Source organism: Ambystoma mexicanum, chromosome 12 (genome assembly GCF_040938575.1).
Source record: "Ambystoma mexicanum isolate Mex_15411 chromosome 12, UKY_AmexF1_1, whole genome shotgun sequence".
NCBI lineage: Eukaryota > Metazoa > Chordata > Amphibia > Caudata > Ambystomatidae > Ambystoma > Ambystoma mexicanum.
In genome coordinates, this window is record NC_090936.1 from 1,052,108,462 (window position 1) to 1,052,127,770 (window position 19,309).

A 19,309-nucleotide genomic window follows, 5' to 3' on the forward strand; every position below is an offset into this window, starting at 1 on the left:
ATTTGGGCGTCTTAGACTTGATCCAATTATTCAGGAATAAGGGGCAGTAGATAACGTTGTTTTACTGTGATCTGATTTAATGCACGATAGTCGATGCAAGTCCTCAAATCTCCTTCCTTCTTTGGTACGAAGTATAAGGGACTGGCTGCCAGTGATTTAGATGGGCGGATAAATCCATTTGCCAGGTACTGATCAAGATAAAATGTCAAATGGAGGTTTTCTGGTTCAGTAAGTGCATAGATTCGACCACAAGGAATTTGCGCACGAGGTATGAGGTTGATCTGACAATCGTAGGGCCTGTGCGGTGGTAGAATATTGGCTTGTTCTTTCTGGAACACGTCTTGAAAATCTTGGTATTCATTTGGTAGAGTACTAGTCACACCTAGTACAATCGCCGCCGTACTGGGAGTAGCATATGTACATAAATCTGTTTCCCCTTTTCTTGGTAATAAAAGGTGCGAGCACAATCATCGGAAAAGGCCAACTTCTTGGCACGCCAATCTATTAGAGGGTTGTGAGCTACCAACCATGGCAGCCCTAAGATTAGTCGAAACTGAGGAGCTTTGATGAGATTGAATGATCTAGATTCTCGGTGTCAATCCTGGCACAGTAGGGTTAGTGCTGCTGTACATTGGGTTACTGGTCCGGAAGCTATTTCTGTCCCATCAACAGTAGTAACTTTTTTAGTAGTCGACTTAGAGCATAAGGGTAGCCCCATCTTTGCTGTCAGATCTTGGTCTACATAATTCCCAACTGCTCCGCTGTCTATGTATGCTTCAACAGCATGCATCCAAGACGGTTGTTGGTGATTGATCAAAATTACTGGTAATCTAAAGTGTGAGGTCTGTGACTCATCCTTCTCGCTCGACAAGTGGATCTCTGCGCGTGCCGGGCTTTGTAGTTTTCTGACTCCTTGTTATTATCTTCCTTCTCTGTTGCTCCAACAGTTCTCCTTGGTGGTTTCACTGGACATTCTTTGAGGAAGTGGCCTGATTTTCCGCAATATAAGCATTATTGCTGTTGCCTTCTCTTGTCTCTTTTAGTTTTAGTTAAAGGGGCCGTACACCTCCGATTTGCATGGGTTCTACTGTGTTTTCTAATGTACGTGGAACATTATCCTTTGACCGGACATACACAGCTCGAGTGTCTAACCTTATCCTGTCCGCTTTTCGGTCTTGTAATCTGTGATCTAATTGCACCACAAGGTTGATGAATTCTCCACAGTCTTTAGGTGGATTAATCACTTGAGCAAGGACATCCTTTAGTTCCCCTCGTAGACCCTGATGAAATAGTGTGGTCCTTTTTTCCTCAGGCCACCCAGCATCAACGACTAGTCTGTTAAATGTTGCTATATATGCAAGCAAGTCTTGACTTCCTTGACGGAGTGACAAAAGTTTGTTGTCTAATGCTTGGCCTTGGGTATGACAAGCAAAGAGTTTTTCCATTTCCATCTGGAAAGCCCCAAAGTCATGTAACAACGGGTTATCCTGACTTACCAATGGTACTGACCAATCCGCAGCACTGCCACTCAGATATGACAAGACAAAAGCAACCCGTGCTTGCTCGTTAGGAAAAGCCCCAGGTCTGCAAAGGAAATGAAAACGACACTGGTTCATGAACTTTGCATACTTCTTGGGGTCCCTTGTAAATCGCTCAGGTGGAGCTAAAGGAACTGCCCCAGTCTGGGTTATTTGTACTGGATTGGTTGAAGAAGTTGGTACAGGTGCTGGCGGAATGTTACCAGGCAATGGGGTCTGTCCTGCCTGTGATTGGAGCAATTGTCTACTTATTTCGTGGGTACGATCCTTAGTAACAATCAAATCCCACCTAAAAGCGTTGGTTTCTTGCCTGGCTGAATGCACTTCAGCGCAAAATTGTCCCAACAACTAACTTACTGGTCAGTCTCTGAAGTCTCCATGACGCCCAGGTGGATAATAAAGTTGAGGCTTTGCGTTCTGTTACGCTCACCTGGTATCCACAGGGACGCCAACCAGCCATGGGTGGATGATTTGCACTCTCGAACCCTCTCCCGGTCCCTTGGTAAGGCCCCTGGTTAAAGATGGGTCTGCAATATAGGAGAGCTGGAGTCAATACCAGATTGTCTTTATGTTTTCCCACCTCCCTTGGCCTCAACTCCTTCCTCCCCCTTGGGCCTTCTCCTTACCTTAATCCTGCTCCTCATGGCAGGGGTGCGTAGATGTGGGGGGCGAGCAGCGACCAAGTTACTTCACTGGTGCAAGCCCCCCTGTGGGAATCCAGGCCTGCTGTGACTCCGTAGGTTTGCTGCTTTACAGTCTTTATATGCAGTTCTTATGTTCCTCTTAGTTCGAATAGTAATGTCTTGCTTCTTTCCGTTTAGGTATGGAAAGGTATTTTGGTGTTGTCATGCAGTTTGAAGATGAGCATGGGCCGGTAGGCGAAAGCGCGGTGTGCGCGATGCTATCGGTGAGTAATGCGCGATGCGCAGTGCTGTTTCGCCTTTTATATTGCTAACCTGTGTCTTTTCTCTCCTTGCAGGTTGTGATGTTCCTCGCCGAGCGCCACAATGTTCCAGCAATGATACTGACCAGGAGATGACTACCCAGGTAAGAATTGTGTGGCTTTCTTCATTCAGCAGGAAACGTGAGTAAACGCTTACTAATGTTGTCTTTCTTTTTCCTCTTTTCAGGTTATGGTATTCCAGGATGCATGCCGTGCCGGATGATGGAGTTCTTACCTCAGGTGAGTGGAACTGAAGTCAGCGATGGATTAAAGACAGGATACTGTCCAGGTAAGTTTCGTAGTGTTCTTTCTCTCTCTGCAGGTCCTTGGTTTCAGGTAAGCTGGCATCAAAAAACTGGACACAGTGAGCGTTACCCTGCCCACAGCAGAATAACACAAAGCATGTTCTGCTGTTTGGATGCGGTTTAAATAGTCTCAGGTAAAGTAGTCCAGGTAAAATAGTCCCAGGCCTGCCACACCCAAAGTAGTCCAGGTAAAGTAGTCACAGGCCTGCCACACCCAAAAGACTGGACCGCATAGCTCAGTTCCTTGTAACTGAGCTATGTGTGTGCCTCTGTGTTGGCTGAACCCCACCCAGTTAGATAGTCCCAAGTAAATAGTCCCATTCTAATGTTGGTCTTCATGATGGTTATGAGCCTGGTGCCAAAAGGCGCCAGGACTGACTCCAAGAGAGTCTTGGATGAGGTCTTAAGGCCTTTGACGTGGCCCTAACTGGAAGGCTGACTTGCCAGTGAGGGCCAGGGGCAAGGATCATGACAGATACCTTTCCTGGTGGACACTGGAGCAACAATGAATGTAATGAGTGAGAAAATGTATGGAAGGATAGCTAACCAGTATCCATTACATTCATCAAAAGCCGCAATTATTCAGTGGGGGGCAGAACAGCCACTATTGAATAAAGGACAGTTTCGATGTCATTTAATTCACAAAGAACAATGTATTCCGACTAATGTACATGTTATAAAGAGTCCTGTTGTTGGCAGGTGTCTCATTAGCTGTAAAACTGACACAGACCTGAAACTCATTGATGTGAAGTACAACCAATCTGAAATGATACAAGGTGTTCCATCAGGATGTAAGACTCTAAGGTTCATGTCAGAGGAGGCGTTGGACTTAGAGAAGCTGAAGATCAAATTCCCAAAGTTATTTCAAGGAATTGGAAAGCTAAAGACCAGCACGATACACTTGCACATCGATAAATCAGTTCAACCTGTTTCTCAACATCCAAGGCGTATAGGGTTTCATCTGCAAACAAGAGTGTCACAAGAACTGAAACAGCTAAAGGACAAGGATATCATTGAAAGGGTTGAGAGTGGTCCAACTCCCTGGGTGTCCCCATTGGTAGTAGTACCTAAAACTGATGGACGACTTTGACTATGTGTGGACATGAGAATACCTAACATGGCCATCATGAGGGAGAGACACCCGGGACCCAACATAGAGGACATGATAATTCGCCTGAATCAAGCCAACAGGTTCAGCAAATTGGATCTTAATCAAGGATACCATCAGTTAGTGATTGATCCAGAATCTCGGCCCATAACCACTTTTAGTACCCATGAGGGTTTGTTCAGATACAAGAGGCTTAGTTTTGGGATTTCCTCTGCAGCAGAGATATTTCAGGAGGCCATAAGGAAGGTAATCGCGCCAGTACAAAATGCGTTTAATTATAGCGATGATATTCTAGTCTATGGAACTGATCAAGCTCAACATGATGAAGCTTTAAAGCAGGTATGCGAACTATTGCAAGAAAGTGGTTTAACTCTAAATGGTCAGAAATGTGACATAAGTAGAAAAATCTTGAAGTTCTTTGGCCATATATTTTCAGAGAAAGGTATGAAAGCAGATCCAGATAAGGTGAGAATCATATTGGATTTGAAACCTCCTAAAGACATGGCAAAACTACGATCTTTTCTTGGAATGGCGGGGTACTGTGCAAGGTACTTACCAAATTATGCCACTCTCACTGATCCTTTAAGACAACTATTGAAGAAAGATGTGGCATTTGTATGGAATGAAAACTGTGAAGAAAGCTTCAAGAGCATAAAACAAGAACTGGCTAATGATAGGCAGCTGGCATATTTTAATCCGGAATGGGACACTGAAATTGTTGTAGATGCCAGTCCGGTGGGTCGAGGTGCAATTCTGGCACAAACAGATTCAAGCAAGGGGCCGGAATGTGAATGACAGCAGATTGTTGCTTATGCTAGCAGGGCACTGAGTGAAATTGAACAGGCTTATTCCCAAGCAGAGAGAGAAAGTCTGGCCGCGGTGTGGGCATGTGAGAAGTTTAATCACTTCATAATTGGGAAGCCTTTTGCCCTTGTCATGGATCATCAAGCTTTGATTTCGCTATTTGGGAATCCAAGAGCCAAGATACCTCCCGGATTGAAAGATGGGGTATGAGATTACAGGAATACGATTACAAGATCATCCATAAGCCTGGGAAAGATGCTAACCCAGCTGATTATCTGTCGAGGCCTCCAGCAACCACATTGGAAACTGAAATGTAGATGGAGGCAGAGGTGTATGTATCTTATGTGTCGATGAATGCCCTACCTCCGGCAATTACAAAGGAAGTGTTCAGGGAGAAGAGTGAAGCTGATCCAATGATTCAGGTGGCAGTTCAACTTACCCAGACTGGGAAATGGCATTGTCTTGACCTGGAGAAAGGTTTAGAGGAGGGAGATATGAAGGGTCTCAGAAACTAGCAAGGATGAGTAGTGAATTGTCAGTGACAAAAGAAGGAATACTCCTAAGAGGAAACAGGCTTGTGGCACCAAAAGGTCTGAGGAAGGCATTAGTGATACTGGCTCATGAAGGTCATAGAGGAGTCGTGAACACAAAAAAACTTGAGGAATCAAGTGTGGTTCACCTGCATGGATGTTATTGTGGAGGACATTCTACAAAATTGTTTTCTGCGCCAAGTAGCGACATCTAATACTCAAGCAACACCTCTCCAGATAGTCCCACTCCCTTCGGGACCATGGAATAGAGTGGCCCTTGATTTCTTTGGACCATTTAATGAAGGAGGATACTTACTGGTGGCCATAGATGAATATACTCGGTTCCCGCTTGTGAAACATGTCAGGTCTACTGCATTCCATCATGTGGTGGTGGTCCTAGATGAGCTTTTTAGTGAGTGGGGAATACCTCAACTAATAAAAACTGACAATGGGGCACCCTTTCAAGGTCATGAATTCAACAAATGTGCGCTCACATGGGATTCAGACATCAAAAGATAACACCTGTGTGGTCACAAGCAAATGGCATGGCAGAAAGATTCATGATTAGTTTGAAAAGAACTAAGCAAAAGGCAGTTGTGGGTAAGGTGCCGTTTCCATAGGCAGTGTCGCAAATGTTAAGGAGCTATAGGAATACTCCCCATGAAATGACGGGACATTCTCCGTGGGAAATGATGGTAAAATACAAACCTCGAACAAGACTTCCGAGTGTGGATGACTACTAGGCAGATGAGGACAAGGAGATTGGGGAGAGATATCTAATGAAAAGATTGAAGATAAAGGAGTGGATGGATCGTAAAAGGAAGGCCACAGATATCAATCTTCATGAAGGAGATGTGGTGGTAGTTAGACAGAAACAGCGAAAGAAAACTGATTCCAAGTATCGCCAATACTGCTGAAAGTCAAAGATGTCAAGGGGTCCATGGTCATGGCATCTGTAAGTGATGGTGAAATAACCAGAAATGTATGCTTTTTTTAAAAGACTAAGGCAAAGTGATTCTGGAGGAGATGATGATAAAATGGATGAGTCACATGGCACTGACATTGACATTGGTTTAACCTGGTTATATGATGAGAAAGAGAAAGGATGTGATTGTGGTTCTGAACAAGTGGGGAGCGATGATCAGAGGGAGAGGGTTGAAGACACAAGTATGGACTTGGAGGACTATGTAGGAAATCACAAAGGTACCGAGTCAAGGGAAATGAGTCTACGGGGTAGACCTCAAAGAGTTGTTCGTAAACCAACTCGGTTAATTGAGCAAATGTGATAATTATTGTAGTTGGTACTAATATAGATGATAAGTAAGGGGGTGGGGGTATTTGTGTGCTGTTATTGTTATTATTGCTAGGGTCCTGGAATATAGAACATTGGGGATGGGGGAGTTCTGGAATGGGGTTGCCTGGTATCAGTTCAGTTATGTTGAGAATAAAGATAAACAAGGACATGCAATGGTGGTGCTCGTGTATTTAGTGATGAAGTGAAGATATAACAGCCCCCTGTCCATCCTTTCTCGGAGCTGTCACAATACCTTAGGTCTCCCTTGTGAACAAAGTGTCACAGAACGAGCCAGGAAACCCAACACTGGCCCAGGTGTCACTAACAGACAGGGACCAGCACACCACCTTCTCATGACACAGGGACTTGATGTTGATGCTCTCCACATTGACAACCCTATCCATCACCCACAATCATCCCATAACTAGCAAAAGCCTGACTTTGCTTCCAAACATCTAACACAGCAAGCCTGAGTCAGGAGTAAATGCACTGAGCCAGGAGTAAATGCATGTTCCCAAGAGGAATCTTCGAAGTATTCTTGAGACATTAAGTAACATTTCTGATATGCTGCATCTCCTGCAGACTGTGCGCACACCAGAAAGAGCAAGAAAATCCTAAGCCAAACATCAATGATATTCAAAACAGCAATGAAACCAGCCACATCGCCATTGCATAACTCAGCAATGAGACCTCTTGACAGGCTTGGCTCCTACCTGCCACATGCAGCATCTGCATATCTTTAACCTACACGTGGAGCTTCTAGGAGAGCTTCTCTAGGAGATGACAGGTGGGTACACCAGAATGCTGATGACACACATCTATACCTAAAGGTCAGCGCACTGAAAACATCTTGATGCTAAAATGCTGCTTTGCACTCACTCAATCATGAATGATGAGCACATACCTAAAACTCCACTCCATCAAAACTCAATTGGTTTTCCTCAACAACCCAGGTAAACAATCGCTCATTCAGGCATACCTACCTGGCATTAATCTCAAAGGGTTCATGCTGAAACCAGAGCACCAAATATCTGGCTACCTGACCACTTTCGGTGATTCCAATGGTTGTGGAGAAATACTAGCACTGTGACTAGGATCCACTATTCTGAAGCATGTAGTGACAGAGCCCAAAGAAAATTACTACAAACCACAAAATTCAGGTCCTATTAAAGTTTTCCAACATGAAGGGTGTCCTCAGTACCCAGTGTCTGTCAATAGCATACAAATTACCTCAAATGCCATGGGCTCCTTCCTGCATACAATAAGTGTCCATCACCTTAAAGCAGCCATATACAACACTAAAAGGAATAGACAAGTAGAGAGGGTGAGCAGTTTCCTTAAAGAAATGAAGCGACTTGCCAGGTAATCAGCTGCAGGCTGACAAGAACCAGTCCAATGACCCATCGCTGCCCATAGAGTCACCACCATCTACATCACAGGAGTCCTACCATTTTCCAATATGACAGCCAGGACTGCAGATATCACCTTCATTCTACCATGGGCTGATGTCCAAGCTCACTCTACGTTGCCAACCCTGAAACCAGCAAATTGAAAGTTCTGCAGCAGAAACAGAGAAGAACAGCCCAGTGCAATGCTCAACATGTCGCTAAGCAGTGCTTTGTTTTGAGTGGGTGACCTGGTGAAGAATAAGTGACCCCCAAAAATGTGAGCATTCACATTTCAAATTCAGTGAAACCTTCTAAGTCCTGCACGTTTTACCCCATTTCCTTGTGGTAGAAGGTGTGGAAAGTGTGGAAGTTATCCAGTGTTGAATTCTACCACTCACCAGCTGATAGCCAGGCGCACAGAGCCCTACCTTCCATGAGCAACCACAGTAGCCACATGAATAATATGCCCCATGTCACCAGCACAGAAGGCCTCAATGTACAAATCTAACCAGAAATAGAAAGCATTGCCTCATTCCAAAACAGTAGCCATGACCAACAAACTGGTGCGATCAAAGAGGGGGAAGAACACACAAAGGAGTCCAGTGGTACCCCAACAAGGATCGAAAGATGGAGTTCACAGAGAACAAGACAACCATTTCAAGCATGCTGTGATGGAGCAAAGCACTGAAGCCAAAAGAACACACATGTAGTAGACTCCATCCAGACTTCTCTGAATTGTGTTAAATACACTCACCCAAGTAAAGGAGATGATGTAGCATCCTGTGTCCTGTCGTGCACCCCCAATGCCCTTCAGCACTTCTTTCTGTCACACCCGAACCCCAGGGTCCTTGTGGTGATGTCCCCTTTAAGTTTGTAAGTCATGACCACGTCATGACGTGCTCCCAATAAAAGGAGCCATGTGTGGCAGTGCAGCGGCAGACTCCATGAATGATACACCAGTGTCCAGCTCATTATTGTGTGGGTAACCTCCTGTCTGATAGTTCTGTGTGACCATGGAACAACTGGAGCAGGCCTGTGTGATTACAGCACCGCTGATAGGTTCGGGGGACCCCGACAACCACATAAGTCCATGTGACAATGTCCTTGCATGCTGTGTGCTCACAGCATCGATCCGATCGGCCCATGTGATCACGGTGCCGACCCACAACAATGGCGACAAAGGCTGACAGACCCAGGCGGTGCTGCATGCGGTCACCCAGTGAGCTTGCAGTGCCCTGCAGCTGCCGACGCCACATTCGCCTCAATGTTCTTTTTGCGCTGCCTGCCATCCGCAGCTCCTACAACGGTGATCCCAGGCCATGAGGGTGGTAAATGGTATGTGCTACGTGATCAGAGCTTGGAAAAAGAAGATTTTGTTGTGCTCCATAATAGTAGCTGAAATAAAGTGGATCTTGTTGTGCTCCGTTATCGGAGCTGGAAAAATAAAGAAGGAGAAAGAGAGAGCTCCTCCCTGGGTGATACCAGGACGAAAAGGCGGTGCATTGGTGCGCTCCATGATCTCTGTGTGGAGAAAAAATAAAACAAGGTGCCTGATACGCGCTCTGTAATCAGAGCTCAACAAAAAAAAATGAAAAGTTGATCCCTGTGATCAGAGCTGAAGGACAAAAGGTGTCGGTGAGGTAAGTGGCCAGAGCTGATGTAAAAGGAAAAAGGTGGAGAAGTTAATTGAATGTGTTCTGTGATCAGAGCGAGCTAAAAAAAAAGAGAAGAGATTCCTGAAGTAAGTGAAGTGCAGGCACACAGACCACCCATTTCCCCCACCGAGGTTGCGGCTCCGGTAAGGAGTGCACTTGCGCCTCTGGGAGGGTGGAAAAAAGGGTGAAGTGCATGCTATGCACTCCATGATCAGAGACAAGTGAAAAAAAGAAGGTAATTCTTTGCGCTCCATGACAGGAGCAGAACAAAACAAGGGTGAATCCCCTGCGCTCCTTGATTGGAGCTGGTACAAGAAAGTGGATCCGGTGCACTCCGTGCTCGGAGCTAGAAAAGAAAAAAAGTTGATTTCAACACGCTCTGTGATCAGACCTAGAGAAAAATAAAATAGTGCATGTTTGCACTTCTTGGAAGCAAGCAGGGAATTATAGTGCACGTCTGCATTTACTGGAAAGGACGATCTCTGCACAGATGGTTGGTGACAGATGCTCACCAGTGGGGTGCCTGGAATTACCTGATCGGGTTGCAGTCCCAATGTGGAGTGCCCGTTGCACCCTGGTTCCTGGAAGTGTTTTATCTTCTGGTAGATGGACTGTACCTGAACACTCTCCAGCATTTGATCCCCACTCATTAAGCCCTGATATTGGAGAGTAGGTGGACGGTGAGGCAAACCACATGAAGGCCAGCATTGCCATTTTTGCACACCAAAATTGTATCAAGACAGGCTATGTTTGCCCCATGGGGTACACCTGGGGCAAGTCAAATCCTTGGAGAACCCCAAACTGTCCTCCTAGCTGATGAAGAGGATGGAGCACCGGCAGCTGGAAGAGCACCCCGCCAACAGGGACAACTGGCACTGCAAGTTGAGTTTGACGCATTTGGGGTCCCATCCAGCCTTGGGCCTCACTGGACCCAATGGGTTGATAGACTCAAAAGGTACTATGAGCATGTTGAGATCAATGAGGGTGCTAAACTACCTACCATGCTGTACTCTGCAGGCGCAGTGCTCCACAATCTGTTTACGACACTTCAGCCCAGAGACAACTCCTAAATATTTGTTGTGGAGGTGCCTAATGACTATTTCACTCTTAGGGTCATTCTCGACTACAAGCTCCTGAGGTCAGCGAGACAGCAGGAGGGCGAGAGTCTGGATCCTTTCACAGGAGATTAAGACACATTGCATTGTCATGTGCCTTAGGGAATGAAGAGAAGTAAATAAGGCAACAGATAATCTTTGCGTGTAGCTCTGCCAAAATGAGGAGACAAATCATTACAGAGCCAGGCAAAACGCTGGCTAGAATCCTGGAGGTGGGACGATCCCACGAGCTCGCAGACGTGAGGGCATCTGCCATGGACGCACCACAGGAGGATGAGCAGGAGTTCAAACACCAGCCTAAGCGACACATGCATCGACAACAAAAGAACTCAAGTCCCAACAGACACAGATGCCTCGGAGAACAGCACAAAGATTTTGAGAGTGAAGAAGGGAAGAACACCAGGGCATGTGTTCGACAATAGCAGCTCTGTAGGAGTGACCACCCGTGGTGAGACTTCCAGCAGCAAACTGGTCACCCTGTCCGGACCACTAATGAGCATCACCAGAGGTGGAGGAAAAGAGGTATGGAGAAGATCAATTGAGAAGGGGACCCTAACCCTCAAACCAGGCCCGCCCGGGGCCGTGCATGCAGGAGCGTATGTGGTGACAGCCTCAAGTGAACATGCTGCCTTAATGGAGAGCCCCTCTTGGGTTACAAGCCATCAGGGTCTGGATGACGAGCAGATCAAACATTCTGGGGTTGGAGTTCTGCCCAGAGCCTGGGTCAGGACTCCACAGGGTGAACTAAGGAACGTGTTTGACAAAGGAATAGAGGATTATCAGTTTAATTGCAGGACAAGGGTTCCAGGTAGTTAGCGAGATGGGCACAAGGACTTGAATTTGCCAACTGCTGGAATGTTGGTTAACATGCTCTTTGCATGTTGTTGTTGTTGTTGTTAATTTGTTGTTATGAAAAAGGAGGAGTGTGGTGATTTCCCCTTTAAGTTTCTAAGTCATCACTACGTCATGACATGCTCCCAATAAAAGGAGCCTCACGCTGGGACGTGCAGCAGTACAGCGGCATTCTCCATGAATGGTACACCTGTGTCTGGCTCATTATTGTGTGGGTAACGCCATGTGCTCATGGCCCCCTGTCTGATAATTCTGTGTGACCACCGAACAACTGGAGTGGGACTGTGGGATCACAGCACCACTGATAAGTCCGGGTGACCCCAGCAACCACATAAGTCTGTGTGACCACAGCAACGTCCTTTCATGTTGTGTGCCCACAGCACCGATCCGGCCGGCCCGTGTGATCACGCTGCCGACCCACAACAGTCCTCATGGAAGAGCACCACAATGCATGCATGGGAATGAGATGTGGAGTGCGAGTGAAAGTGAGAGCAGATGCACCTGCCCTTACCCTGCGGGTACTGCATGTAAGTGGAGTAAATAAAGAGGGCCTTCCAAACCCATACACCTGTGAGTAGCAGCATTTGTTAACCTCCACAGGACAGCATTTAATTTATTTCCTATTTTGTTATTACAAATTTTACATTTGTACTTTTAATTCAAGACCATACGGTTGGGAATGTGATGCTCGCAGCTCATAACAGATAAATGTTCAACTGTATTTATAAAGCCTTCACATGAGAAGCTTCGATGTCGTTCATGGATGTCAAAGTCAACACATGTTCTTTATTTTTGAAAGGCAGATTGGAACGTGTACAATGTTTGTATAAATATGTTTTTGTATCACTATATGCTAAACATGATGGGGAAATTAAGTTTAAAACATTAGCTTTCATTGAGAGCCCTTTCTGTGACATCACTATGGGTAGATGAAGCCCTCTCCTGAACTCTCTCTACATGCACATCTTTTGTCTAGTATGCATTATAGTGCTATAATACACTGGGGCCAGCGCGCACCTTTAGAGCACATTTCTCTGGTGTGATCGATTGTTGCTCCTTCTCTGCAGCCCGTCCCACAATTAGTCTTTCTTCATTCTCTGCTGCTGGGAGTCCCCGTGTGACATGCGCAGTGAGCGATTTCTATCCAGCCTCCATAGACTTCACATTGATCTCAACATGTGGAAGATTCCAGGGGCTTAACAACACAACGATGCATAACCCTGATGGGACCTACAACACAACACGTGAAGCTCTGCTGAACACCACAGGCTGCAGCAATGGGAGTGAGGTGACCTGCTCCATACAGCATGAGACAGGAGACAGGAGCACGACCATCGGGATCCCAAGCATGAAGAAAACAGGTATGAGAGATCGGTGCATTTATCCTTGTACAGTACATGATTTTAATGGGAAAACATGTACAAAAGATCTTATTCAATGCTACTTTTGACAGCACAGGTATAATCCATTAAGAAAATAGCATCAGACCGGGCTTGTAACAGTACATAAAATCTGTCCTATAGTTATGACACTGTTGCATGTATGTTCTCACTTGCTGTAAAGGGAAACAAGAAGGAAAAATGTATGGAAGGAGATTTTATTCAAGGGAAAGGAGGTGAGCTTCTCTCGTCCAGGAACAGCCGGAAAAGTAATTTGTGAACGTTGATGGAGAAACCTGGGACGTGGTGACTTGATCATCCCTGTCTATTTGAACAAAAGAGCGCTGAGGTGTGACACTGTCTAAATCTGTCCATGGCCCACAGATACCATTACTGGGAAGACCTGTATCCATAGAACTGAGATGATGAAAAAGCGAGCAGGTTGGAAAATGCCCAGGAGCTGAGACTGGGAAGGAATCTTAGGAGCATCCTGTAACCAATTAATATTCCCATAGTTAGAACCTTAAGACACATTTGTGTTGGCCGGTCCTGAAATCTTTGTCATAGTGTATGCTAGAACCTATAGCCACCCTTCATATTACTTGAGTTGGTTCCAGATGTATGCTGGGTTCTGGATACTAGATACTATGCAATAGAACAGAGGCTCTGAGAGAGACTCGATGCATTGAAAATATACCTGATGCTTACACTGCTTTGCTAAGACTGTTTTTGAGAAGAATATTTTGCTTTGTTGTGGGACTAGACTTTTTCCATACATAGGCATTTATTCTCAACCCATCATGACAAAGGTATAAAGGTTGTAAAGCCTATCTCCCGACTGTTGTGTTGATATTACTCCACAGCATCAACAACTGAGTTCTGCCTACCCGCAGCATCACCCTGCCCTGATCATAAACCTCACCCTGCACTGATCAGCAGCTTCAGGACTCCATCAGTTGGGACCGCAGCACCCTATACCTACTTGGTGAGACACCTGGAGCCTAACCAGTAACTCATCCTTAACCTAGAGTCTGATACGAAGAGGAACTGAAAGGACAGAAAAGACAGAGTAGTCGATAAACTAAGAAACATTCCCCTGCCTGTGACCACCTCTCGTAGGATTCAGAATACACCTACTGAAACAACTACCAGACTACAAAGAATGCACAAGAATCCCTTGGTCACCCTCTAGACCCCCTCCCCCCACACCCGCTCCCTTCTTGGAGCTGCCACAATACAATGGGCCCCCCTTGTGAACAAAGAGTCATAAACCTAGCCAGGATACCCAACACAGGCCCAGGTGTCACTAACAGACAGGGGGCATCTCACTGCCTTCTCATGACACTGGGACTTGATGTGATGCTCTCCACATGGACAACCCTATCCATCACCCACAATCATCCCATATCTATCAAAAGCCTGACTTCACTTCCATACCTCTAACGCAGCAAGCCTAAGCTAGGAGTAAATGAGTAAATGCATGCTCCCAAGAGGAACCTTCTAAGCCTTCTTGAGTCATAAAGTAACACTTCTGATGTGCTGCATCTCCTCCAAAATGTGCACACACCAGAAAGAGCAAGGAAATCCTAAGCTAAACTGCAATCAGATTTTAAGATTTACCAAGATGAAGGGTGTCCTCAGTAACCAGTGTCCGGAAACAGTATACAGATTGCCTCAAATGCCATGGGCTCCCTCCTGCATACAGTAAGTGTCCATCACCTTGAAGCAGCCCTATACCTCGCTGAAAGGAATGAACAAGTAGAGAGGGTGAGCAGTTTCCTGAAAGAAATCCTGTAACTTACAAGGTAATCAGCTGCAGGCTGACAAGAACCAGTCCAACGAGCCATTACTGTCCACAGGGTCACCATCATCTTCATCACAGGAGTCATACCATTTTCTAATATGAGACCCAGTACTACAAATATCACCTTCATTCCCAAGCTCACTCTTTGGTTGCTGACCCTGAAACCAGCACATTGAAAGTTCTGTGGTGGCAACAGAAGAGAGTAGCCCAGTGCAATACTTGTCATGCTGCTAAGCATTTTGAGTGGTTGAACTGGTGAAGATTAAGTGACCCCAAAAATGAAAGCATTCAGATTCCAAATTCAGTGAAACCTTCCAGGTCCTGCACCTTTCAAACCAATCCCTGGTGGGAGAAGGAGGGAACGTGTGGAGGTTATTCAGTGTAGAACTCTTAACACTCAGGAGCTGATAACCAGTAGCACAGAGCGCTACCTTCCACGAGCAAACACAGGAGTAACATGAATAATATACCCTTTGTCACCGGCACAGTAGGCATCAATGTACAATTCTAACCAGAAATAGAAAGCAAAGCCTCATTCCAAAACAATAGCCATTGTTGCAGTGTGAAAAGAGGCACAGGGCCTTTAAGAGAAGGACACATGACAGGGGAGAGCACGTGGGAGCGAGGGGGAAAGGAAGGGACAGGAAAGGGAAGTTTAGTTTGGTGGAGGAGTTGAATAAAAAGGTGAAACCAGCATAGAGGCTCTGTGTTATTTGTAGGGCTGGTGAATCTGTACTGTAAAAGCCCAAAGCAACTGGCGATGAGGCGATCCCAGCAGCGTGGCCGGGACGTACCTGTTTACCCTGAGAGATGACAGCGCCGTGGAGAACGGGAGCGGAGCGCCTCCGCCCTCTAACGTAGAAGCCGTCGCAATCCGCAGCCAAAGAGCTGCAAAGGCCTGGTGGGAAGGGCCAATCAGGTGGGTTGGCGCCTTCAGTTCTGGCTGCGGAGACGCACAGAGCACAGCAGACCCGCCCACACACAACCCAGAAGGAGGACAGACTCCCGGTCTCAAGGGAGGGACAAAGAACACTATGCGCACACAGTGAGGAACAGCAGGAGAGACACTAGAGGTAGGAGTCTGAAGGACCCCAACGCAGGGTGTCATGATCTAAGGAAACAACAACAAAGGGGCATTGGTAGGGAAGAGAGAAAGCAGACATAAGGACACGGATGAAAGAGCCACAGGAAGACAGGGCACAAGGATTTACAGGACAAGAGGGACGAACGTATACAGGAAGAAAGTAACACCAGGTAGTACACCAAGGCAAAGGACCATCACAAAGGCTGAGAGAAGGACAAGGGCAGTGTAAAATGCACAGTTAAGGAAAAAATACAAGGTGAGCACATTTTGATAGTGCCGTCAGTATTACTGTGGCAACGCCAAAGATGAGCGCACAACCTATCAAGTGCACTGAGGGTGCCGCCAGAGAGCCCAGTCCTGGGAAAGTGCAGTGTGGTGAACACCCAGCACAACACCTGTGGAGGGAACAGCAAGGATTCAAGAAGCACACAGGGAGCTAGATCCCACAAGAGGAGATGGTGGACAATGCACAGGCAGCCGCGGCCCCAGGAGCTCAAATGGAGTTGGTGGCACCAGCAGGCATCATGGCAGGCAAGACATCGAGAGCAACATTCTTATGAACACCAGGGCCCTTTTCTGTACAACACCAACAGGACCAGGGTCAGAGGTGGGAAGAATGGATGAAGGAATTTAACGACTTTATAAAGGCAGTGTGTGACCAAGACTCACCTGACATGTCGGGCATATTCACCAATCTGGTGGGGAAATAAATAAAAGGATGACATTATATGAAAACGTTTTACTTATTTTAAAAGATTTATCCAAAGGTATACATTTTTAATTCCGGTTATTAATATGAGTTGATTTTATAATAATTAATTTAATCTAGGAACTTGCGCCCTGTTTTTAGAACATTGTAAGTCATTTGGCCTCATTACAAGTCAGGCGGAATGGGTTAACGGGATCTGCTCATGGGTGCGGACCCGTTATTCCCATTCCGCCTGATTACGAGGTCCCCTCGCGGGACCCGGTAAGGACGCCTGGTAAAACCAGGTGTCGTTACCGGGTCCCGCGAGGGGACCAGGGAGCTAACAACGGGCCGGTCATAATTGGACCGTTGTTAGCTCCCTCTCCCATTCCCATTGAGCCCTATGGGGGCTCAAATGGGAACGGGGGAAGGTCCGGGCCCGGGTTCCCTGAGGGAGAAATTACCGGGCCCTCCGAACTCGGAATGGCCCTGTAATTCCCCATTCAGGGAACCCGATAAAGGAGCCCGGTTTGGCGGCAGCCATGGAGCTAGCAGCTCCATGGCTGCCGCCAAACTCGTAATGAGGCCCATTGTCTTATATTGTCATATATGTATGTTGTTGTTGGCATATGTAAAACCTTTCATTGGTTATGTGCATATTAAAGAATTGAATTGAATTAAAGGAATCATAATGACGATCCCCCCAGGAGAAGACCACGTAGCAAAGATGATTGCAGCAATGAACAGGAGATTATTCGTGCTGCCAAACAGAGACTATGAGAGGCATTCATTCAATCAGTGTGCCCAACTGCCCCTTGAGACAAAAGAGTTTGCTTTAAGGCTGCAGAGGAAAATAACTCACTGTGACTTTGCAAACTTCTCAGACGAGGAGGCAGTTCGCCTCTGGATAATAGAAGGATGCACATCGTCCATGTTTCGAAAGCATCTACTAAATAAACCAGTCTCCCTGCCAGAATTCCTTGACCGGGCCAGGGCGTATGGGAATGTGGGCGTGCAAGCTGCCGACATAGAGAACCCCAGAAAATCAGACTGTGTGGCGTCTATGTAGAATATGCTGACGACAAGCTTCAGGAACCAAAGAAACAGGTTAAGGACAGGTCAAAATAGCCCATACCTCAGGCCCCAGGTAGAAAAACAGTGCTTGAATTTCCCCACCGTGGACAGCGCCCAGCCCTAGGACAAATGTGTATGCGATGTGGCAGAGACAACCACTTTCAAGCAATGTGCAAAGAGAGGCTCCCAGCAAACCCAAATCACACAAACCCAACACCGACTGGATTGGCCGGACGCCAAGACCTATCAAAGAGTTTGAACACCAGGGTGTATCCCGAGCAAAGTTTCCAAAAACCACCACAAGGGAGGCATGTAGGTCCATTTCAACCCCGGGCCAGATTTATCAGAGCGATGGAGGATGTTGGCTTACAGTCGCTGCCACGATACCATGAGGAGCGAGCATACCTAATGAACCCAGCAGATCTCTATGCAAGCCCGCCTGAAGGGTACAAGACTGACTACGTGAGAGACCCATATGAGAACCCACCCAACGAGCGAGAGGAGGTCACCTATGCTCAGGAGAGCTAACCTCAGCATGACCGTTACAGTAAGGAGTATGTGTGGTTGATGAGTGCAGAGACCGATGATGGCACAGCCCAGAGGGTAACCATCCACCTTGGACACAGAGGCCACTGTCAATGTGTTGAATGCAAACCTCTACCAGCTGATAAGGGACCTCTGCCCCTTGACCCCTTCTCAAGCGAGAATATTCCAGTGGGGAGCAGCACTTCCGCTCCAGTCGGTGGGACAGTTCCGATGTGACCTCAACCACAAAGGACACACTGTGTCAGCAACAATTCATGTTATAGAAAGCCCAATGGCAGGCAGATGACTGCTAAGTTACCAAACAGCACGGGCTGTAGCCCTCATTGACATTCAGTACGACCAGTCGGAGGTGGTGCAGGGGCTCCAAGCAGAAATGGACAACGTTAACATGGTAACGACCCAGGAGATGACACTCCAGAAGATTAAGACAACATTCCCTACATTGTTGAAAGGAGTGGGTATGCTCAAAGACTCAGTAATCACTTTCCATGTGGACCCTACAGTGACCCTGGTGCCCCAACAGCCACGTAGAGTGGGTTTCCCATCTGCAAGCCCATGTGTCCTAAGAGCTGCAGCTGCTCCTCGACAACAACATGATAGAGAGGGTGAGTGGCCCAATGCATTGGGTATCACCACTGGTGGTGGTGCCGAAGGAGAATGGACAACTGCGTCTCTGCGTCGACATGCACATACCAAACACTGCAATCCAGAGAGAAAGGCACCCTGGTCTGAGGACATGATTATTAGACTGAATCTGGTCAAATGATTTTCAAAGCTCGCCCTTAACCAGGGTTACCAGGGTTACCACCAGCTCATTATTCACCGTGACTCGAGACTGTTTGCGACTACAAACAGCTACATTTTGGAATATCATCCGGAGCAGAGATATTCCAAGATACCATCTGCCGGCTGATCTCACCAGTAATGGCTGCTCTGAACCAAAGCAATGACATCCTGGTGTTCGGCATGTCCCAAGAGCATCACGATGGAGCACTTCTACAGGTATGTGAGATCTTACGAGTGGCAGACCTCACCCTCAACAGGGCCAAGTGTGACGTTAACAAGCCAAGCCTTAAATTATTTGGGAACATGATGCTCGACCCAGACAAGATAAGTGCAATTGTGAACCTAAACCCGCCAGCAGATGTGTCAGAGCTGAGATAATTCTTTGGCATGGCTGGGTATTGTACCCAATACCTTCC

General features: G+C 46.7%; 1 protein-coding gene across 2 annotated transcripts in view; it reads left to right on the forward strand.

Annotated features, from left to right (window-relative positions):
• The window catches only part of LOC138513092 (tyrosine-protein phosphatase non-receptor type substrate 1-like), a 360,255-nt gene that overhangs the window by 181,594 nt on the left and 159,352 nt on the right, over positions 1-19,309 (forward strand). The window contains exon 3 of one of the 2 annotated variants that reach the window (XM_069627760.1): positions 12,600-12,893. The exons of the other annotated variant lie outside the window; for it this stretch is intronic. Coding sequence (XP_069483861.1) covers positions 12,600-12,893 — 294 coding nt within the window. The remainder of the gene's footprint in view (positions 1-12,599; positions 12,894-19,309) is intronic. 2 annotated transcript variants of the gene reach the window in all.